Source organism: Narcine bancroftii, chromosome 5 (assembly GCF_036971445.1).
Source record: "Narcine bancroftii isolate sNarBan1 chromosome 5, sNarBan1.hap1, whole genome shotgun sequence".
NCBI classification, from domain to species: Eukaryota; Metazoa; Chordata; class Chondrichthyes; order Torpediniformes; family Narcinidae; genus Narcine; species Narcine bancroftii.
Window position 1 is genome coordinate 182,784,838 of NC_091473.1, and position 23,828 is coordinate 182,808,665.

The 23,828-nt window shown below is 46.2% G+C and overlaps 1 protein-coding gene across 1 annotated transcript; it reads right to left on the bottom strand.

The window, feature by feature from the left end:
- Window positions 1-2,201: 2,201 nt before the first annotated feature.
- LOC138765381 (uncharacterized) lies at window positions 2,202-22,586 on the bottom strand. The gene is made up of 9 exons (XM_069942423.1): window positions 22,026-22,586; window positions 21,721-21,893; window positions 20,312-20,865; window positions 11,703-11,823; window positions 10,390-10,439; window positions 6,460-6,521; window positions 4,957-4,995; window positions 3,705-3,748; window positions 2,202-3,605 (listed from the first exon to the last, which is right to left on the bottom strand). Exons 1-9 carry the CDS (start codon window positions 22,584-22,586, stop codon window positions 3,602-3,604), a joined length of 1,608 nt encoding a protein of 535 aa, XP_069798524.1. The 3' UTR covers window positions 2,202-3,601.
- Window positions 22,587-23,828: the final 1,242 nt, after the last annotated feature.

Sequence of the window (23,828 nt, forward strand, 5' to 3'; positions counted from 1 at the left end):
TATGTTACTTTGTACTTGTGTTACTTTATTTTGTATTTTTTCTGTACGTGAATTACTTACTTTCTTCATATGTTAAAATTAATAAATAAAATTTCAAAAAAAAACAATTAAAAAAAAGCAGTGGAGCCATCAATGGTCAGTGGGGGGGTGGGGGGCAGTGTTCAGTGTGATGGTCTTGGGTTTCCGACCCAGACTGCCTGAGGTCTCCCCATCAGGAAGTCAAGAATCCAAGTGCAGACGGAGGTGTTTAGACCCAGCAGGCCCAACTTCCCTATCAGGTATGTTAAATGCTGAGCTGGTCAATAAATAGGATTTGGACTACTAGTCCCTATTTTCCAGGTGGGTGCTAGATGGAGGGAGGTGCCCATTGCATCGTCCATGGAGCGGTTGGATCTATATGCAGAGGGGAAAACAGCTTCCCACATCCCCTCCCCCCCCAAGTCAACATATTCCTGAGCTCCCAGTACAGATGTGGATAGTGCGTCGTGGACTTTCAGTGTATATGTCTTAATATTTTAATGCATGAACTGCTTTCCTAACTGATATCTATGTAAATATTCTCTGTGGTCCTGGAGAAACGCCTTTACCAGTGAGCAGGGTATGAACAATAAATAAAATTGACTTCACTTGACAAGACCAGTGCTCTAACCACTGAGCTCTAACTCTGGCCCAGAGTTGGGGGGAGGGTGGGATCAGTAGACAGAGGACAAAGATTTAAACTGAAGGGGAATTAATTTTGTAGAAATGGAATAGTGAGTCGTTTAAAGGAACTAAAGATTTTTCTGTACTGAAACATATTTTAAACAGGTGCTTGGTGTACCCCACAATGACCCTCTCAAAGCATTTCATGATGATGGACACGAGGCAGGACACAGGCAACTTGTTTGGCACAGGGACAATGGTTGCGCCTTTGAAACACTTAGGGACCACATCGCTACTCAGGCAGATGTTCAGTATGTCAGTGGAGACATCCACTGGCTGGGGCACACAACCCCCAATCACCCTGCTGGGAATGTTATCCTTGCGAACCAGGAGTCGAGCGTTCATTCCTCGTTGGGGCCTCATTTCTGTGAGGGGGGCTCTGGACTTTGTCTTTGACAAATTTAAAGAATTTCATGCAGGTTCAATTCTAAATGTAGTTTAACATGGACAATAATAGAACCTTTAATGATTCGGGACAATATGCTCCACAGCACAGCAGGTAAATGGAGAGAGCGCCCCCTATCGATGACATAGAGAACAGAGGATAGTGATCTGTAAATTAGGTGCAGGAAGAAATTTTAATATGTTCTTTATCACATTTTAAAAAATGTAAATGTGCATATTTTAAAAATATTGAATAGTTTTGAATTTTTTGTTTCCTCAGTAACTCGTTTACATTTCCTAGACCACGTATTGAAACTAAGGTATGACATCGGAAAGTGTGGCACATTCCCACAGAGGCATGGTGGTAAGTGCGCTGACCGGCTGCATCACGGGGTCACCAATAGCCACGGAGCACGAAGCCCTGCAAAAGGTAATGGACACAGCCCAGGAGATCAAAACCCTCCCCACTGTCAAGGTTCCATTATTGTCATGTAATACTACATTTAGAATGCAAGGTACCTGAAATTCGTTAACTTTGTCTACCGTAAGGCAAAGAGTCGCCCCTTTGTCCAGCGACCCTCACAGAAACCGACAGCACCTGGTGTTCCCAGGCGGTCTCCCATAGGAACATAGGAAGTAGGAACAGGAGTAGGCCAAAAATGGCCCATGGAGCCTGCTCCGCCATTCAATACGATCCTGGCTGATCTAATTTATGACCTAACTCCACCTACCTGCCTTCTCCCCATATCCCCTAATTCCTCTATCATTCCCCTCTGAGTCCTGAGCCTGCTTCGCTTCCAAGATCAGACGATCCCAGGCATATGTGGCTCATTAGGTGTTACGGGGGAGGGAACGATACCGTCGGGAGGGCAGACGCGATTATCAATGACCCCCACCCTGCCCGGCACACGCTTTGTTCTCGCTGCTGCCATCAGGAAAAAGGTGCAAGTGCCACAGGACTCGCCCCCACCAGGTTCAGGAACAGCCGCTCCAACCCCCCTCCAGTCAGTTTGTTCACATTTATGTATTTGCTTGTGTACTTTGGGTACAGTTTTTTTTTTGCACTTCCAGAAAGCGGTAATTCACCCGGGCCCACAAGAAAACAAATCTCAGGGTTGTATGTGAGGTCATGTACGTACTCTGACAACAAATCTGAAATCGAAATCAAAAATGTATTCGGCACTCGGCGTCACGAAGCACATTCGAACTCTCTCTAAATCCTTTGGTCGCTGTGTCTTACAAACACGTGTCTTCCGGGCCGTTCCAGAACCACGGCGTCCATGTCTCCTGACGGCACTGGATAAAGGTAGAGGTTCTGCCCCTCACGGGTCGAGTTGGATGCCCCAACACCGATAACGGAGACGTTTTCAGGATCCGTGCGTTGTGGAGTCAACCCCGAGGTTGTGCTTGCTCTCGTGAATGGGCTCGACTCGCCGGGCAGGGGGTGGGGGGTGGGTGAGGGTTGGTGCTGCTTGACACCTGGATGACACTTTATCAGCTGCCGAATCCCGGATGGCGTAGGAAGTTGCATCTCCTGCCAATCAAGATTGGACTCCACCCACCCATCGGTGCATACCTGACCATTGGCCTCTTTAAACATCTAGTGATAACCTGGGCTGGACTCCCCACCCCCACCCCTGCTCGCTGCAAGGTCCACCATGCGGAGCAGCTCTTTCTCTTCTGCCTCTCAGCGAACCCTGCTCCACTCCTGGTCGCGAACTGTGGAAACGCTGGAGAGGCTTGGTCAGGTGCGCTCGACCAATGGATTGGGGTTGTTGCGCATTGTGGAGCTATTCCAGATAACGTGTGGGCAGTGGCGTTGGTTGTGATGAGTCTGACAAACACTTGCTAAATCGGTAATTGGATCTGATGTGACTGGGTTGTCATATCCTTGTGTAAGCAGTTCCTGCTATCGGTAAGTGCAAAGTTCGATGTGACTGGGTTGGACTGTGCGGTGTAATTGAAATTACTGGTGTGTGTTAACCCTGTCATTATCCCATTACATGTGTTTCAATGAAGACCCTTCCTGTATCCAGACCTGTTGCTCTTTGAACCCATCAAACTTGTTTACATTCCCACATAGCAGACCGGCAGCGAAAGCGAAGATACATGCCTTGGTGAATGAAATATTGGGGTATTAACACACCTCTTCAGGGGCTACGGGATAGGATGACCCGCGGCGAGAGGGCGCAGACCGACAGAGAAACAAGAATTACTTAACCCAACAACGAGAAACGTTTGCAAGTTCTCCGGCGGGCATGGAACGGGGTTGAGTGTGGAGAGGGAAGAGGGGTGGAGAGGGAAGAGGGGTGAGGGTGGGGGTTGTGTTCACGGTGTCATAATGTCACAGACACCAGGATGTGACCAGCAGAGAACGGGAATCACTGGGGGCGACGTGGACAATAATTGTCACGGACATATGAGAGGGAAGGTGTGCGTCGTCATCTCCCTCGATGGGATGCAGTTGGTGGTCGACGTTCACAAATCAACGACCACCTTCGATTCACCAGTCGCGTTACCTGTGGGAGCGGAAAAATAAAAGATCATATCGAGTTAAATAGGAAACTGGATGGATCGAGTGGACACAGAAATGCTACAAGAACGTTCTGCCTCGTTACCTTTTCAGGTCACTGTAAACGGATCGATCTTCCAAATTCAGTCCCTGTTGAAGATGACGAGGTCGTAACGATGCACAAAACATATCGTCAGAGGCGAAAGGGGATTGTTCGGGGCAATCGAATTGGAAGGGAATTGTGAGGCGGCCGTTACGGAGATTTGGCTGGGAGAGGAACAGGGCTGGAGGCCGAATGGTCATGGCTTTTAGTGGATGATGGAGGGGCAAGGGGAAATAGGTGACTGGGATGGGTTACAAAGCGCAGCTACTGAAAGGGAGCACATGCGCTGGGGCAATACGGGAGAGTAGAGAGGAATTCACTCTGATGGAGCGACACTACCGGCTTCTGAATAGGCACCGGGAGATTGAGGGAAACCTATCCAGACAGATAATGGAAAACTATAAGATTGAGTGAGTGCGTGATATAATCTCTCTTATATTGACCGAGACGTGCTCGAAGCGACAGGATTAGATGGGAAATAATATCTTCAGGGCAACCAAGAGGGCTTCTTGTAACCGTCCGTAGATGTTCCAAGTAGACACCCTGTTCTCGTAATGAACCTGACAGGGGAACCGGCCTCTCCATATCAGATCATCGTGTGAACATTGATCACAACGACTTGGATGTCAAGTTGGTGATGAACCAGGATAAGACTGGATCTCGTGGAACCACGCTGAATTGGGGAGGGGGAAAAGTGACATTATTAGGCAGGATCTATTGGGGGGGGGGGTTTAATTAGGGCACCTGTTATTGGACAATTCCCCAACTCCAACGTGGGATTTGTGAAAGATCAGCCGATCCGAGATCTGCTCCGGAATGATCCAATCAGGTCAAGGATGGCCAGGTGAGGGTAATGGGGATGACAAGGGGGTGGGAGGCGGTGCATTTGATCAATAATACAGTATCAAGTCTATGTGAGGTTTTGGACGAATATCCAGGGAACAGGGAATACAGATGATCAGGTGTCAGAAAGGGTTTTGCTTAAATCTGGATAGTGTTCGGCACAGACATCGTGGGCCGGATGATCTGCCCCCATGTCGCACTGTTCGATGTTACAACGTCTTTACTCCATTCCATGTTGAGCTCGATAGACGTTTGGGCGTTGAGCGGATTTGGGAACATCGGGATCCAGGGCAAAGTGAACACGGGAGATGGAATCCTTCTTAATTGATGGAGAAGTCTCCAGTAGCTGAGCGGGTTACTCCGGGTATTATTTCTACACGCCGGAACGGAATGAACAAAGTACTTCTCTTACCATATACGTGGAGCTATCATCAGGAGGCGGTTTGGGTTTCTGTGGATGGAGTAGCAGAAAATGAACCAAGGGTACAAGGAACACATTTATCCGGGTTACACCCGATTCCTGAGGTCTGGCGCTTCCTCAGGAGGTTGAAGAGGGCAAGGTTACATCCATCACCACCCCTCCCCCATCATGACCACATTTTACAGGAGTACAATGGAGAGCGTCCTGTCCACCTGCCTCGTTGCGCGACGGTAGCTGCGAAGCACCAGACCGGGTCAATACAGAGGGTTATTGAAACGGCCGGTAAATCATATTAACCGGGAGCGTCATTTCAATGGGGCTCAAAGAATTATCAGACGACCTTTGGTCACCTCTTAGACACATGGCCAAGCTGCAAAATAGCTTCTTCCCACAGGCCATGAGACTGATGAACAGCATCCTTTGACCCAGATAATTACCCCAATTTCATCGTTAATATTCAGCAGAAATTTTATCTTGACCTGATTATGAGGTGCTATGTCTTGTGTGTTTAAGTGTACTCCATGGACCAGAGAAATGCTCTTTCCTCTGGTTCCACATGTAGGGTCAGGGAAGAATAAACATGAACTCGAAAAATGTTCACGCTCATTGCCGTCTGGGACAATGCACATGGGCGTGTTTGACTTCAGGGATAGAACCACTGAACATTGCGGCACAGGAACTGGCCCTTCTGATCTGGGCCGAACTATAATTCCCCCTCGCCCCACTGACCTTCCCCCACTCTATGGACCTCCATACCCCTCCCAACCTTGTAACTGTCTGAAGTTTTCTTACGTGCTAAAATTGAGCTCGCATTCACCAACTCAGCTGGCAGCTCTTTCCACATTCCCACCACACTCTGTCTGAAGAAGTTCCCCCTAAACCTTTTCCTTTTTACCCTTAACCCATGTCCTCTGGTTTGGACCTCACTGACCCTCAGTGGAAAAAGTCTGTCTTCATTTACTCTGTCCATCCCCCTCATCATTTTAAATATAAAATCTCCCCTCATACTTCTACGCTCCAGGGAATAAAATCTGAACCTGCTTAACTTTTCCGTGGAATTCAGTTCCAGATATTGGATAATAGACACTGGACCATAGTTATTTGACCATTGACACTGTGGCCTCTGCAGATTGTGATCGACCATGGGTACAGCACCTCTGCCACAGTTGCTGCATGCAGGGCCGGCGCCAAGGGGGGGGGGCATTGACCCCCAGACGAGGTGCTGTGTGCCCCCAAACAAGGTGATGCGTCCCCCCCAAACGAGGTGCTGCGTCCCCCCCAAATGAGGCACTGCGCCTCCCCAAACATGGTGCTCCCTTGACAATGGGCTCGGGCCGAGAAATTGGTTACGCCTTTACTTCCCGGATACGCTGAATGACCTGTCGAATTTCCCTCGGGCTTTTGCATATGGTGCTCTGACCGTTCTGACCCGTGGCGTATGGAACGAAAATGGGAAACATGGATACCAAACCATACAAGTTCAACAGTACGAACATTCATCCGTGGGATATTTTCATACGTCTGCGATGTGCTTTCAGCATCTGTGGTCAAGGCATCTGTGGGAATACAAAACACTCAGTCACTCCAGTTACATATCAGAGTAAGTTCTGCAATGCAGAGGAGAAGGACCGGCCCCTTGGATCCATGCATTAAATTAAAATGGTTCAAACACCCCACCCATCCTGTACATTTCACCCCTTGTAACCTCCATCATCCCCAACACACAGGAGGTCCAGTCATGGAAGTGATACGGGGGTCTCAGAGCAGGCACCACCAGGCTGAGGAACAGTTTCTTCCTACGTGAGGTGAGAATGCTGAACGCCCAAAGGAACAGCTCACAATGACCTCCCGAAACTCTTGTATGTATGAAACAATATTTATCATATGTGTACAGCAGAGATTGGTCTAAATATGTGCTATGTCCATATGTGTGTCTGCATGTTTTTACACCGAGGAACGGAGAACGCTGTTTCGTTGGGTTGTACTTGTACTATCAGAGGACTTGATGAGCTTCTCCTGTTCTGCTGCTTGTAGCGTGCGGATTTATACAGGGCTGCAAAGTTCCCAGTTGTTGGTGAGAAACAAGGGGCGATGTACTGTATATAATTGATTCTGTGAAAATGTAAGTGGGCTGATTAGGAAGTTCACAAACATCATAAATTGGTGCAGTTGTGGATAGACTCAAAAGGCTGAAAGATATAAATCAGTTTGAAATGTGGGTGAAGAAATAATAGATGGAGGTTAATCTGGACAGTTGAGATGTGCTATCTTCTTTCTTTGGCTTGGCTTCGCGGACGAAGATTTATGGAAGGGGTAAAAAAGTCCACGTCAGCTGCAGGCTCGTTTGTGGCTGACCAGTCCGATGCGGGACAGGCAGACACGATTGCAGCGGTTGCAAGGGAAAATTGGTTGGTTGGGGTTGGGTGTTGGGTTTTTCCTCCTTTGCCTTTTGTCAGTGAGGTGGGCTCTGCGGTCTTCTTCAAAGGAGGCTGCTGCCCGCCAAACTGTGAGGCGCCAAGATGCACGGTTTGAGGTGTTATCAGCCCACTGGCGGTGGTCAATGTGGCAGGCACCAAGAGATTTCTTTAGGCAGTCCTTGTACCTTTTCTTTGGTGCACCTCTGTCACGGTGGCCAGTGGAGAGCTCGCCATATAATACGATCTTGGGAAGGCGATGGTCCTCCATTCTGGAGACGTGACCCATCCAGCGCAGCTGGATCTTCAGCAGCGTGGACTCGATGCTGTCGACCTCTGCCATCTCGAGTACCTCGACGTTAGGGGTGTGAGCGCTCCAATGGATGTTGAGGATGGAGCGGAGACAACGCTGGTGGAAGCGTTCTAGGAGCCGTAGGTGGTGCCGGTAGAGGACCCATGATTCGGAGCCGAACAGGAGTGTGGGTATGACAACGGCTCTGTATACGCTTATCTTTGTGAGGTTTTTCAGTTGGTTGTTTTTCCAGACTCTTTTGTGTAGTCTTCCAAAGGCGCTATTTGCCTTGGCGAGTCTGTTGTCTATCTCATTGTCGATCCTTGCATCTGATGAAATGGTGCAGCCGAGATAGGTAAACTGGTTGACCGTTTTGAGTTTTGTGTGCCCGATGGAGATGTGGGGGGGCTGGTAGTCATGGTGGGGAGCTGGCTGATGGAGGACCTCAGTTTTCTTCAGGCTGACTTCCAGGCCAAATATTTTGGCAGTTTCCGCAAAGCAGGACGTCAAGCGCTGAAGAGCTGGCTCTGAATGGGCAACTAAAGCGGCATCATCTGCAAAGAGTAGTGCTATACTTGAGGTCTAATAGTATGGGAACATAAATGACAGGACCTTTGATGTGGAGAGCATCTCGGGATGCATGTGAAAGTTGACAAGGTAGTAAAGAAGGCATGCTTGCCTTCATCGATTTGGATATGCAGAATAAAAGCCAGGGAGTCGTGTTTGAGCTACAGTAAAAACCCCTTTATTTGGAATTCAAGTAAGTGGCAGCCTCAAGCAGCCAGCTAAAATTTGGCGGAAAATAAATAGGTAAAAAAAAACACGAAACTTCAAAATTGGGCCCCTTCTGGCGGTTAGTTTGCCAATCACACAATCTCAAGCAAGGAAAAATGCACTTATCAGGCATCTACCAATCCCCGTAGGTGCCGAATACTAGGTTAGGTAACATTTGGAGTATTGTGTGCATTTCTGGTCTCCACGTTACAGGACAGATATGGAGATTTTGGAGAGAGTGCTGAAGAGATTTGCCAGGATTAGTGACAAACTTGGATTTTTTTCTCTGCATGGCCTAATAAAAGTTTATAAAATTGATGAGGGATATAGATAGGGCAGATCATGTTGATAAAAGGGCAGCGGTCCATTTTATTAGAAAGATTAGTAGCGTTGTAAAGTTAACAAAATAGTGATTCAGTACACACTTTCTATATCATCTTATAGTCAATGGAACTATTCAAAAAAATAGTTCAGCACAGACTAGAAGGGCCAATGGGCCTGTTTCTGTGCTGCAATGTGCTATGTTCAAATATAGTTCAATGGGCCACAGGTCAAGCGACGCAGAGCCTGGAATAGCAACACTTTGAAAGCGCAGCAGTGCTCACACGTCCTCAGGAAGCTGAGGTGGGCGAGTCCAACGGCCCCCATCTGAACAACCTCTTACAGGGGCACGAAAGGGGTGTCCTGTCTGGAGGCATTACTGTGGGGGACGATAACTGCAAAGTATCGACCCAAAGGTCTAACTCAGTGATTCTCAACCTTTTTCTTTCCACTCACATCCCACTTTCAGTAATCCCTAGGCCACTGGGGCTCTGATTAGTGGGGGATTGCTGAAGGTGGGATGTGAGTGGGAAGGGAAGGTTGAGAATCACCACTCTAGATCTGATTGTTAATGAAATATTTTGCTGGAATAAAATGGTCATTGGACCCTTTCCTTTGGAGTTCAGAACCTGTGCATTAAACGAGACAATTAGGGTCAGTAAACCTTTTCTTTCCACCCACATCCCACCTGAAGCAATCCTTCACTAATCATAAATCACCGATGGCCTAGGAATGACTTAAATGGATTTTGAATGGAAAAAGAAAAATATTTAGAACCACTGGTCCAGACAGCCGAGGATCACTGGGGTCTGTCTCCCTTTCCTCTATGAACACAATTAATGTGAGAGCTGCGTCAATAGGGCTCAAGGAATTATTGAAGTCCCTCTCCGTCCAGCGCACTGAATATTCAACCCACTACCGTCAGCATGAAGGTACGAGTATCAAAATCAGGAATGCCAGGTTGGAGAACTGTGGTCAAATAACCCACACTGGTTGCTGGAAACTGGCTCATGGGAGTCAGGTATCGGAAGCAGGAAGTGAGGGCAAGAAGGTGCTGCCAAAGGGGATCTTATGGAAACGTATTAAATGATGAAAATCAGCTAATGCGAGGTAAGTTGTTCCCATTGGTGGGGGAGACCAGAATGAGGGGACATGGATTCAAGATACCGGGGAGTAGATTTAGGCCGGAGAGGAGGAGGAACTGCTTTTCCCAGAGGCTGGGGAATCAGTGGAATTCACTGCCCGTTAAAGCAGTGGAGGCGACCTCAGTAAATAGATTTCAGACCAGGTTGGGTAGATTTTTACATAGAGGGGGAATGAAGGGATATGGGGAAAAGGCAGGTCAGTGGAGATGATCTTCAGATCAGCCTTGGTCTCATTGAATGGTGGAGAAGGCCGGCGGGCTGTCTCCTGCTCCCATGTTCCTGTCTTCTTAATAAATGGAGACTCGAACCTTAATCGCCAAAACCAACAAGCCAAAATGCGGGGTTATTGCCCCGTCATGACACTCCAACTGCCCTCCCTCATGTGATAAAGTTTCCCAAATCAATTCCCAGCACGGTGGCAGCTGGTGGTATTTCTAAGGGAAGAGTATCGTGGGGATGGGAAAAGGATTTCTCTCACTGTTTCTTCCCGCAGTGATTTCTGCTGCACGTCTCCCCGGAGGCGCCCTCCTGATGGAAAAGGATCCAAAATCGGAATCAGAAGTTATTGTTCTGGACAAGTGGTGAAATTCAGCCACATCGTGAAAACATTCATTTTATAACCATCTTACAACATGACTGGAAAAAAGTAACAAAAATAGAGCACTAAAAGTGAGGCCGTGTCTGGGGTTCAGGAATTTGATGGTGGTGGGGGGGTGAAAGAAGCTGTCCTTGTGACTCTGGGAACCCGTCTTCAGGCTCCTGGACCTCCTTCTCGATGGGAGCAGAGTGCAAATGGAATGGTCTGGGAGGTGGGGGTCCCGGGGGATAGTGGCTGCTTTAATAAAGTCATTTCCCCCTAGTGGATGTCATCAATGGAGTGAAATCAACCTCAAACCCCAGTCTCTCCGAGGACTGATTCCACAGGTGCGAATTTCACTCGAACCCTCTCCGGCTTTCAGTCGTTCCTGGAAGCTTTTCTGTATCTAGTCGAGATCTTGCACACCGATGGGAGGGCTGTGTTCCTTGAGCAAATGCAATGAGGCTTTTTCCACTGAGGGTGTGTGAGATACAAACTGGAGAACATGGGTTCAGGCTGAAAGAGGAAACGTTGAGGCAGATTTGAGGGAAAATAGCTGGACACTGAGAGGTGGGAGTGTGGAATGAGCAAAAGTGGTGAACGTGGGCTCATTTTTAAAACTGAAGAACTTGGACAGGTTCATGGATGGGAGGGACATGGAGGCCTACGGACTGGGTACAGGTCAGTGGGTCTAGGCAGAATAATAGGCAGCACAGACTAGAAGGGCAGAAGGGCTGTTTCTTGGGCTTTAATGTTGTTAGCATGAAAGATGTCTCCCTGTTGTTTGGTCATCTCCCCCTTTCCCTTTTTGATTGGACATCTCGCATGTTCCCCCACACCTTGATGAAGGGCTCAGGCCCGAAACGTTGGTGATGTATCTTTACCTTTACTATATAAAGGCACTGTTTGACCTGCCGAGTTTTTCAAACACCTGTCCTGCATATCTATTATTTGTCTGCGTTTGTGCTATGTCTGGTTGTGTTTATACACCGAGGACCGGAGAAGGCGGTTTCGCCGGGTTGCACTTGTGCAATCAGATGACAACAAATGTGACCTGACTTTGAACAACGTCCTGTATTGCAGAAACAGCGACCGATTAGCTGACAAAAGGTATGAAATACAAATTGAGCTGCAAATTACAATTGTCGCCTGAGGACAACACCCTTGTCGTGTTTAATCAAAATGCAGGAAACATTTGAATGAAGTGCATTTACCTGTTCATATTACTCCTGACAAACCACACGACCAACCCGCAGACCATTGCAGCTCCAGCAATAACGCCAATCGCGACGCCAGCTTTCGCCCCAGCCGACAAACCACCAGGAGAGAGTCGTTCTGAAAATGTGCATAAGGGAGCCATGTCACAGGAGCCATGTCACATCATGGGATGGAAGCTAACAGGAAGGAAGCAGAAGGGGAAGTGGGTTTGTTTCTGGGGAGGGGGAGGAGGGGTGAACAAGTTCACAAGGTTACATCGTGTATTGAGACATAACCAAGTGAAGGAGATTTTCCGAGCATCTCCCCCCCCCCCCCCCCACACCCCACTTTCTTTCTCCTCGCCCACATGAGTAGGACTAAGTGTTTCAACTCAGTGGGTACCTGCCCCCTCCCCCTCTGATCTTGCCTGAGTGGGACTCATGGGTTAAAACCACCCAGCCATCAATCAATCCCCTCCCCCTCCGTTCCTCTCTGCCCACCACCCATTCCTTATCTGGATCCACCCATCATCTGCCTTTCTTATCAATTTTCCTTCACCTACACCACATAAACCCCTCCATCTTCCATCCCACCCTCCTTCCACCCTTCCCTCCGTCACCTTCCTCCATTCATAGATCACAGCAGTGGAGAAACTGCCCTTTGACCCTTCTGTGCAGAACTGTTATTCCCTGAGATCCACTGAACGACAGTCAGTCCATATCCCTCCATACCTCTGCCACCCAGATAACTGAACAAATTTTCACAAATGTCAAAATTGAGCTAGCATTCACCTCTTGAGCTCATTCCTCACCCGAGTCCTGATGCAGGCTTCAGATCCCAAACGTTGTCCATTTCGTTGCCTTCCCATAGTCCAGTGGTTCTCAACCTTTTTCTATTCACATCCCACTTTAAGTATTCCCTCTGCCATCGGTGTTCTGTGATTAGTAAGGGATTGCTTACACTGGGATGTGAGTGGGAAGGGAAAGTTGGGAACCACTGCTCTAGACCCAATTGTGACTGAAATATTCTGCTTGAGAAAAATGGTCATTGGCCCATTTCCTTTGGAGTTTGGAAACAGTGCACATAACGAGTCAATGAGGTACAATTAAAATAGTGGTTTTCAAACTTTTTTTCCCCACTCACATCTCTCTTTAAGTAATCCCTTTGCAATCACAAAGCACTGATGACATGGGGAATATTTAAAGTGGGTTGTGAGTGGGAAGAACCAGTGCCGTAGGCTGTCTGAACCCTGGACTTTGTCCACCAGTTCAGTTTATTTTGCCCGCAAACTCTTCCATGTTCATTGTTTTTGGGACCGACAGGTTGACTACTAAATCATGTGGAGTAAAGGAAAGTTGCTCCAAAAAGAACATTAGAACTTTAAAAGCAATCAATAGAATGTAGGGAACAAACACTGAATTTTCACTAGCCCTTCAGGTGAGTTAACAAGGTTCCACAAGGTTACGAGAGGCACAGACCATGTGGACGGCCAGCGCCTTTTTCCCAGGGAAGGTCGAGCAAACACCAGGGGATGTCTGTACAAAGTGAGGGTTAGGTTTTCTTTTAACACAGAGGGTGCCGGGTGGTTGGAATGCGTTGCCAGGGGTGGTGGCGGAGGCTGGTTCAACAGGGTGATTAAAAAGAGATGGAACAGGGATGAAAGGGAAAGAGTGAGCGAATACTTAACTTCGTTTTGGGTATTTTTATATCGGTCGGCACAACATTGTGGGCCGTAGGGCCTGTGCTGTGGTGTAATATTCTATGTTTTATGACCAACAGGTGAGAACACAACGTCTGTCAGTTCTCATTAAACTCGCATGTTGTGTCCGCTCTACTCTTACTCTCATGGACCAGCAGGAATGTCGCTACGATAGTTGATGACTTGGAAGGTCCATGGCCACCTAGAGAACTTTAAACCAAGTTGGGTAAATTTTTATATTGTCGGAGAATAAAGAGAAGTGGGGAAAAGGCAGGTCGGCTGAGATGAGCCTTTCCTCGGATCAGCCACGAACGGCGGAGAAGGCTCGACGGACAAATGGCCGCCTCCTTCTCCTGTTTGTGATGTTCTTATGTCCTGATGCAGGCTGCAGACCTCTATCTGTATTTTCCTCTATGTAATGCACTATCAGTTTGTTAACATTCCTTTTTTGTGCACATTGAGTACAGATTTTGTTGTTGAACTGAGATCTCGTGAACCATTGGAAAAAGTAACATATAATTTACGAGATAATTATTTAGCTATCGGAAAGATTGGAGCCTTATTTGGAGCCTCTATAGGTTTAAAACATTGAATATTTCTGCCTTGTTGTGGTTCAATGTCTCAATCCACAATATTTATCTGATATTATAGTTCACTTCTCCTTTCTTTCCTTTTAAAAAAGGTAGTTAGGGGTGAGTATAGGGGTGATTTTAGGTAATGGGGTATACAAAGGGGGAGGGCTTTCTGGGTAAGGGGGGGTTAGAGGGGTTTCCGTTATAGTTATTAATATTTTGTATTGTTTAGTAATTTTATGTACCATGTTTTTAAAACTTAAATAAAGTGCCGATAAATTTTCCTCACATGAAAACCCATTTATTCCTGGTCTCATTCCAGTGAATACTCTCTGAACCCTCTCCTTTCCAAAACCAGATGCCCAAAACTGTACCCAATACTCCAGGTGAGGTCTCACCTGTGCCTGTAAAGCCTTAACATCACACCCCTGCTGTTACATGCTCAAAATGAACGCCAACATTCTATTCGCCTTTTTCACCTACCCGGTGGTTCACCTTCAGGGTATCCTGCACGACGTCTCCCAAGTCCCTTTACACCTTGGGATTTTGAATTTTCCTCCCATCTAATTAAGTCTGCTTGTTTATTTCTTCTACCGAAGAGCACGACCATCCACTTCCCGAAATAGTCCTCTTTGGCCGTTCGCCTCATCTCTGTCCTATTTTGGTATCATCTTTAAACATAGTCACAAAAAGCCGTCTTCTCCATAATCCAAATCATTTATATATGACGTGGAGAAACACCAGCCCTGACATCGACCCAGTAGATCTAGTACCAGTCCACCAGCACTAGCCAAGATTGTGGGTGTTAAGAACCATTCCAGACGACTTGAAGCTCCCAGCGATGCCATCAACAAACTGAAGGCGCTGTCAAACGAATCTGCATTTGACTATGACTGGCACCGCTTTCAGACACGGAACTCTTCGATCTCATGTATTGAAGCCGGGAAACTGACTCAACCCCCCCCTCACCCATCCTATTAACATCACTGAGCACCTTATCTCATTCTTGAGTTAAGAAAGCATTAGCAAAAACTGAAAGGGCACCTTGCCCCCGAGAGATTGAAGTGAGGGCATGACCTGGCACTTGGCTCCTCAGTAAATCCCTTTGCACCGCCTCTCACCCCTGTTCAACTCCACGTTCAGCCCTTCGTTACGTTTCTCTGATTAGCATTACAGGCTGAAGAGGTGCGCAGGTGGCAGGCAAAACAATTCAATCCAAGTGGAATGCAGAGAGAAACATTGACGTAACCTGTGCAGTTATGCCAATAGTTAGGTCGCTTCATCTCCTGCTTATGTTATGAACGTGATCCACGTGGAACACAGAGGGAAATGTTTACTCACCTCGCAGTGTTATTTCGACAATTTGATTCATACTCTTCTTGGTTCTGGAGTTCTTGACCTGACACGTGTAATTTCCACGGTTAACCGCTTGTAATGACCTGATGGCAAATGCCTGACCTGACTGCAGTTTACTTGTCCCAAGGAACCAGAAAAATTCACCAATGGGAACTGAGAGCACAGAGCAAGTTAATGTGACTGTAGAACTAATATTGGCCTCAACTGGACCCCGTGGTTCAATTTGGACGTTCTCTGGTCCATCTACAAACTGAAATCGAGATTGTCTGTCGATTCTGTAACTACTAACATGGTGTGCAAACCATGGAATATTACACCAGAGAGAACAAACCCTTCAGCCACGGTCATCTGGGCCAAACTATTATTCTCCCATGTTCCACAGACCTGCACCCAGCCCATTCGCTTCCTATCCGGCTTGGCATCCAAATCCTTCTTCAATTTAATAATACAGCCCACATTTGCAACTTCAGCTGGCAGCTTGTTCCACATTGTCACCACTCTCCCTCTCAACAGATGCACCTCATCTTCCCCTATACTTTCCCCCTTAACCCAAGTCCTCAGGTTTGTATCTCACCCACCCTGAGTGGAAAGAGCCGAACTCCATTTATTCTGTCAGTCCCCCTCATCATTTTAAATACCTCATCAAATCTTCCTCATTGTTCTACACTCCAGGGAATAAAGTCTCAACCTGTTTACCCTTTCCCTATATCTCAGTTCCTCAAGTACTGGAAATATTCTAGTAAATCTTTTCTGCACTCTCAATTTTATTGATATAATGGCTGTGGTTAGATTAACAAAACTGTACACAATACTCCAAATTAAAAACATAATGTTGGAAAAACTCAGCAGGTCAAACAGTGTCCTTTACATGCAATATTAAAGATACAGGACTAACATTTTGGGCTTGATGTATCTTTATCCTTGCAATGTAAAGGACGCTGTTTGACCTGCTGAGTTTCTCCAGCGCCGTGATTTTACTTCAACCACGACGTCTGTAGTCTTTTGTGTTTTACTTTTCATAATGTTCCAAATTTGACCTCACCAATGTCTCATACAACTTTACCATAACATCCCAACTCCTGTCCTCAATGAAGGCCAATGTTCCAAAACTCTCTGTATGAACCTGTCTACTGGTGACGCCACTTTCATGGAATTATGTATCTGTATTCCCAGATCCCTCTGTTCTACTACACCCCTCAGTTCCCCACTGTTTCACTGTGTACGACCTTTCTTGGTTTGTCCTTCCAAAATGCAACACCTCACATTTGTGTGCATTAACTTCCATCTGCCAATTTTCACCCCACTTTGACAGCTGGTCCAGAATTCTCTGCAGACATTGAATGCCATCTTCACTGACCATGTCTATGTGTCATCTGCTCTCGAACTACCTCAATACTTAGTTAACTTTCACGATGGTCTCTGCACTGCTTTTGCTGAAGTCATTGCCTACGGTGCATTTATAGGTTCCCGTGTCATTTCTATTAACGTGGCTTATTGTCAGATGACGAGACGCTGGAGATATTAATACCCTGTCATTTGCATGGATGGCCTGGTCATTTTTGCACCACACCCATGTTTGCACAGTGCCCTGAGCATCACAAGTGAGAAGTATTGTATCCTTGTCTTCCACTGGATTTGAATTGTTGAGTGTTACAGTGACATTAGAGACAGGCTCTGAAAATATAACGGGAAAGTGAAATGAGTCACAGCTGGGACTTTGTCCATAAAGTCCAGACTCATCAGTGACATTTTGCTCTTTATTGCAGAGTGGTTGAGTCCTCGAATTGAGAGGTTTTGTCAGTGCCGCGGCAGGGTGGTGATTTCTCACCGTGGGAACCGCTCACAGTGTTGGCCCCTCTTCCACAGAGAAGACATTTACAGCAGGCGACAGGAGGAACCTTGAGCAAATTCTGAGGATATGAGGGCTGTCCCCTCATGAGAGTGTGGACAGTTTGGCTTTGCAAACCTTGGAGATTCCAAAACAATAATCCTTTACTCCACAGCATGTCCAATTAACACCTACTTGTGAAGTCCTTATTGGTCTCCAACAATGTTTTTGCAAAGGCACCTGGAGCCTGAACTGTTTGGCTTGAACAGAGCTCTGGCATTTTAAATGATATCCATTTTGAAGTTTTTGAGTGTGACCTAAACTAAAAAAAAACTGCCACGATTCATCTGCTGTAAAACAATACAAAATAGAACATAATCTGTCACAGACCCAGTTCACATCGTTTGAATTGTTACAAGCCCCGAGGACCCCAAAACACAGCAGCAATAGATATTCACCACGACAAGCAGTTTTTTAAATAAAAGTTGTTTTTAATTATCTTTAAACATGAAAACAGAATCAAACTTTAACTTATCACTATTGACTTTACTATCCAACTTAACCCCCTTCCAATTCTAAGCGCACATGTATGTAATGTGTGTGCACATTTAAGAAAAGTTCTTTGGTTCACAGTTCAATCTCATTTCTCATTCTTCCACGTTCACTGGTTGCAGGCAAGTCTTATACTGTGTACAGAATTTTACATGGAGCAGAAAGATCTGGGAATAAAACAGAATTGTTCCCTGAAGGTAGGAGTGCATGTGGATAGGGTGGTGAAGAAGGCCTTTAGTATGCTTGCCTATATAAATCAGTCCATAGAACATAGGAGTTGTGAAGTAATGATGAAACTGTACAAGGAATTGATGAGGTCATATTTAGAGTACTGTGTCCAGTTCTGGTCACCGATATATAGAAAAGATAGAGAGAGTTCAGAGAAGATTTACAAACATGTTGCCTGTGTTTCAGCATCTGGAATACAAGGAAAGATTGAGCAAATTAAGTCTTTATTCCTTGGAACGTAGAAGGCTGAGAGGGGATTTGATAGAGGTGTTTAAGATAATGAGAGGGATAGATAGAGTTGATGTGGAAAGTCTTTTCCCATTGAGAGTAGGAGAGATGGATACAAGAGGTCATAGGTTGAAAGTTGACGGGCAAATGTTTAGGAGTAACATGAGGGGAACTTCTTTACTCAGAGAGTGGTTATTGTGTGGAATGGGCTTCCGGGAAAGGTGGTGGAGGCAGGGTCAATTTTGTCATTTAAGAAAGAGTGGATAAGTATATGAATGAGAGGGGGTTGGATGGAGGGATATGGGCAGAGTGCTGGTAAGTGGGATTAGAGGAGGATACTTGGAGGGCCAAATTGGCCTGTTTCGGTGCTGTAATTGTTATTTAAACTTCACCAGGCTTTGGTGCTCAAAGGGTAAATGTTTACTGCTCAGGAAGGTCCTTGTAGGGTTTGCAGAGAGAGTGTGTTGTTCCAGGATTTCCACAACTGAGGTACCACCACTATTCACCTCAATGTCTTGCTGATGAAGGATGCCCCATCAGGGTTCTCCAGATGATAACCTTCGTCTTGCAGGATGCCACAGAATTACTTTCTGTTCCACTTATTCCAAGAGAAACATCAGTCAGATTGCACTTCCAGCCATCCGCCACTCTGTAGTTTTTGTTTCCCTTCCAACAAGCTTCTCCCTCTCTCTGAGATTTTAACTGCCAACCACATGTCCTTCTCTCTCTCATTTGCAAAGCCCCCTCATTCTCCAGCAAAAAATAGGAGTTAGTCATCTGCTCCCATCTGTTGTTTTAGGTAAACAAGAACCCAGCAGTGACTTTTCTGTGCACACGTCAAAGCCCTTGCAAAGAACTATCAACAGTGTGTCTCCTGCTAGTTGCTTTAAAGTCCTCTCCATTCATTCATGACGTCATTTCAATTAGCATCTACTTGTGAAATGTGCATAGCATTCTCCAGAGTTTCTGTAAAGTCACTGATTATGAATTCTTCAATAGTACAAATAAGACCTTTTTTAAAAGTGTGTGTATGTATGTAACCTACTCGAATTTTCCCAATTTATCTCCTAAAAATATCTCCAAATATTCCATCACAGAATTCAGAGAAGTAGCCATATGACCCCAAGGGGCCAGGATTCATGGAGAGGTGAGTACAGAAAATTCAATGACTCTCACTAAGTGCTGAGAGTCAACTTAAGGCCCTGACCTTGCTCTTCTGTCACTGCCAGCAACACCCTTGACGGCCGACATGAAAGCCCCGGCAGACCTTCTGAATGGTAGAAAGTACAACACAACCCTGCCAAGCAAAATCTATTCACCAGACGACCAAGAGGTAATAACAAGAAAGTTGACGAACATACAAGAGGGAAGTTGTCAACATTCTAACAAACTTGCACAATCATTTAACAGAACTCTTCTCAGGCAGCATGTGCATGTTCAAGAGCCAGTGATATAAAACCTGGAGTCCAGCAAAGATTGTTAGAATAGCTGTGAGGCCAAGGTCATACATCGTTGAGACAGAATCTTGTGAGGGGACACGACGCGAAACCCCGACCAGCAACACCACAACGACTGCACAGCGAGCGGCAGGAGAACCAATGAACCAAACAGTGGCAACAAGGTCCAAAGCAACATCCTACCACCAGCACGATTCCACTGAACAGGATATAGATCCGCAAATGTGGAAATAGAAGAGTTCATTCTTAACTGCAACTGCAGATAAAGAAGCAGGAACGATTTATTTTATAAAAACCTAAAGTTGTAATAAATTTTGTAAATATTAATAATTGTTTTAAGAAAGAGGGATGTGATATACTGAGGAAACCTGGGACCATTTTACACTGGAGCATGTCCACTAATACACTAAGAGCCACATCATATCTGAGAGAGGTGGATGCCTGGTGAGAGACATTGTATCAATATGCGACCCAGTAGCCTGAGGTGAGTAAAGAAATGTGTTGTTAAACTTACAAACCTCTGTAGTGTTTATCAAGAAATCAGGGTTTAAAACCTGGACACAACACCAAGGATCACCACACTGTATGTGTGTGAGAGAGAGAGAGAGAGTTTGTGTGTGTTTGTGGGGGTGTGTGTGTGTTCACCTCGGGAACGGAAACAGTCGCCGCAAAATAAATCATTCAGCCAGATCGACGTCTCACTCACCAATGACCAGCAGAGCGATGGTCGCTGTTTGCTGATCCCCGACATCTGGAATCATGTTCACGGTGTAATCCCCGCTGTCTGATCTGGTCACCGACTTCAGCAGGAGTGACCCGTTGGGGAGGAATAACTCAGCCCGTGAAGTGACCGCATTATCCACATCTACAGATGAACCGACCCACGTAACAATGGTTTTGTCCATGAAACCCCAGTTCCCAGACCTCACCTTCACTGACGGTCGCACCGAAAAGGTCGCGTCGCCGCCGGCGGGGACATTGAACCGACTCCGGTCTGTGTGGATGGTCAAACCCTGCGACTCACCTGAGGGAGAGAAACTCGGCGTTAAGGGAGAAGGCGACACCGCTTCGCCGGACGAGCCCGGTCGCCCCTTGCGAGCTGCACCGCGGCTCGGCGCAAACAAGCGGCGAGCGCGGTGAACGGCAGCCCCGCCGTCCCCGAGAGAGAGAGGGAGGGAGAGAAGCGCCTGGTCCCTGTTCACACACGGACACTGAGCCGCTCTTCCTGGTCTTCGGGCCAGATGCAGCCGAGTCAACTTTCTTCACATCGTCAGGTTTCCGATGAGGAGTCACGTGATGGAGTAGTGGCCGGTCGGGGAACTCCAGCCCTCTCCGGAAAAGTTTTTAAAAAACACAGAAAACACAAAAATTAAAATAAAGTGAAAGTAAAGGTGGGAAGAAAATGGCAGCGAAGAAAGAAAAGTCGAAAGTGTTAGAAACAGAAGTACCTTTAAAGAAATTGCTCGAGACAAAAATTGAGAACAAAGAACATTTATTACAACAACAATGCAAAGTTGGGTGCTTCCCCTTACCCTGGGAATACACACATACACTGGGGCTCACCCAACTTTTATACAGTGAATTTCAGTATCAGAATACCCTCCCCCTTACATTCTTCTGCCACCTGGATGGGTTTGGCATAGGCAATCCTTCCTGCCTACGTGCAGTTTCAGTACTTGGAGGGCCAGGGGGTATCCTGTCGATGTCTTCATGCCATTATCCCCATTGTCCTTATTCACAACCTTGCCCTTTTCTCCATTCACACCTTTCCAACTCTCAGGGTTACAGTCCCTTCATATGCAGGGTTCGCTAATCTTGTCTAGGGTTTTCTAATTATTTATGCAAGCCTTGCTAATTCTATCTGGGGCTTGGCGACCCTTATCTCGTTCCGACTAACTCTACTTCTATTCTCAATTGTCTGTCCTTCTCTCCTTCATTCAGTGAACTTGCTGGTGTAGGAGATTCTTATCTTACTCAGACAGTGTCAGCTTCCTGCCTTCTAATATCCATGTCTCATGTTGTTTGTACTGGCTTCATTCATTTACTTATGTATCAATTTTATTTTCTTCATTTCTTCATGTTCATATTGCAATGTCAGTTTTTCTCATCTCTCACAATCCTCCGTTTTCTTTTAGATCAGTATTACTGATGAGGTAAAGTGGAACGTGGTGGTTTTCCCAGCTGGTCAATAAACGGATAGCAGTCTCCGTGTCCTCAGAAAGATGTTGGGAACCGTACATCCTTTGGGTGAAAGTGTTCTGACGAAGGGGTTGATGATGTGCACAAGTCTATATGTAGGGAAGCAGTAAGATGGTGAGGATAATGAGTCCAGCTGCTAAAAGGGTTGCGAGTATCAGACTCCAGTAACCGGTTAAAAGTCCAGTCCATCCCACAGAGGACCGAGGTTACAAAGTCTGTACCTGGGCATGGGAAGTTTTTTGAAGTCCTGAAGAAGTGTTCTTAACCGCCTGCCCGTTGTGAGTAGTGTCTTTAAGGGGTCTTTCACAAGCACTGCCTTCAGCAGCGAAGCTGTAATCGAGAGGCAGGCGGTGTTGTTGAAGTGTGGCTGGTAAACGTTGTTTGTCTTCAGCCCGTAACCTCAGGGCCATTGTGTTCTGTTGGATGATGATGCCCAAGGCTGCATGGAGTCTGATTTGATGTTTCAGATGGCAAGGAGCGTTAGCGATCTGTAGCCGCTTTTGCTGTTTATAACTGGAACTCCCCTTAACGATGCAGTGGTAAGGATTCTGAATGCCGGAGGAACCCAAAGGATGTTTGAGAAAAGCCCAGTCTGGGGAGGATTGTGCATTACGATTAGAGATGTGTGTTACAGTATGAGTATAATTGAAGTTGTGAGTCGAAGCCTGTCTCTGTACATTAGCAAACGTCTTCACTCTCTCTCTCTGACAGGTGCATTGGTTACTAACATTCAGTGTGTCTTTGTCATATCGCTCTCTTTGTGCTACAGGTTTAGAACTCATACCTTTAATATCTATGTGGGAAGTTAAGTGAAGCTCGCTATAGCTGTTCTGGTCCCCTGGTCCGTATTGGAATCCCTTATTAAAGCATATCTCACTATGGCTAAAAATTAAATCTACACCTTGTCTAAAATCTAAAGGAAAAAAATTGTGACCTCTGCTGCCCCTATTCCAGGAGGACTTAATACATTGCGAGTAATTAAGTGATGTCCCAGAAATGGAGAAGCAACAATTAAACAATACAATAAAGAATAAAAACAACATTACGGCACTTTTTCACGGCGTAGTGTAAGTTTCAGGTCAGAAGGATGAGGCACTGCACGCCAGGTGGAGGGTTGAGTTTGACTGTCGTGATCCTGTGGTTCGGTAGCTGGTTTGATTCATTGGATGTGGGTCCAGCCTTTTTCTCTTGTTCGCACGGCGGTGTCTGAAATCAAAAGTACACAGTAGGGACCATCCCAGGCAGGTTTCAGTTGGTTATCTTGCCATGCTTTGACATAAACCCAATCCCCAGGCTTAATAGAATGGATAGGAAACTCCAGGGGTGGAGTTTGGGCTAATAATTCTGTTTCAGGTCGTGTATAGAAGTAGAAAGACCCTGTAGAAATTTTGAAATGTATTGTTCATTAGCCTCAGGGATAGGGGTATCAGTGTGGAATCCCATAAATGGAAGTCCAAACATCATTTCGTATGGTGAGACTGCAAGATCTTTACGAGGGGCTGTGCAAATTCTAAGCAGGGCTAATGGTAAAGATTTAATCCAGGAGAGGCCAGTCTCTTCATGAAGTCGAGTGAGTTGATTTTTCAAAGTTTGCTTCATTCGTTCAACTCGACCTGAAATTTGGGGGTGCCATGGGGTATGTAGTTGCCAGTCTATTCCCAGTTTCTTGCAGACACCCTGGAGAACCTGAGAGGTAAAATGTGTACCTCGGTCTGAATCAATGGATTGAATCAGACCATATCTGGGAATCACAGATTCAATAAGTATTCTGATCACAGTGATAGCTCGATCATTCGGGGTGGGGAAAGCTTCAACCCATCGTGTAAAATGATCTACCATCACCAGAAGGTATTTGTAAATACCAATTTTAGGAAGTTCTGTAAAGTCAACTTGTATGCGTTGAAACGGGCGAACTGCGATGTCGCGACCGCCAGGCAGTGCAGGGCGCATAGATTTCTTATTGATTCTCTGACAGATCGGACAGCTGCGAGTAGTGAGTTTAGCAATTGTATATATACCGGAGC

Excerpts from the sequence above, each read along its gene's own strand:
- LOC138765381 (XM_069942423.1), bottom strand. The coding sequence starts at position 22,586 with ATGAGTTCTAAACCTGTAGCACAAAGAGAGCGATATGACAAAGACACA. Across the intron at positions 21,894-22,025 it reads AAAAAACTTCCCATGCCCAG|ACTTGTGCACATCATCAACC; the intron begins GTACAGACTTTG and ends CCCTACATATAG. Across the intron at positions 6,522-10,389 it reads AATCACTGCGGGAAGAAACA|ATGCCTTGACCACAGATGCT; the intron begins GTGAGAGAAATC and ends GTATTCCCACAG.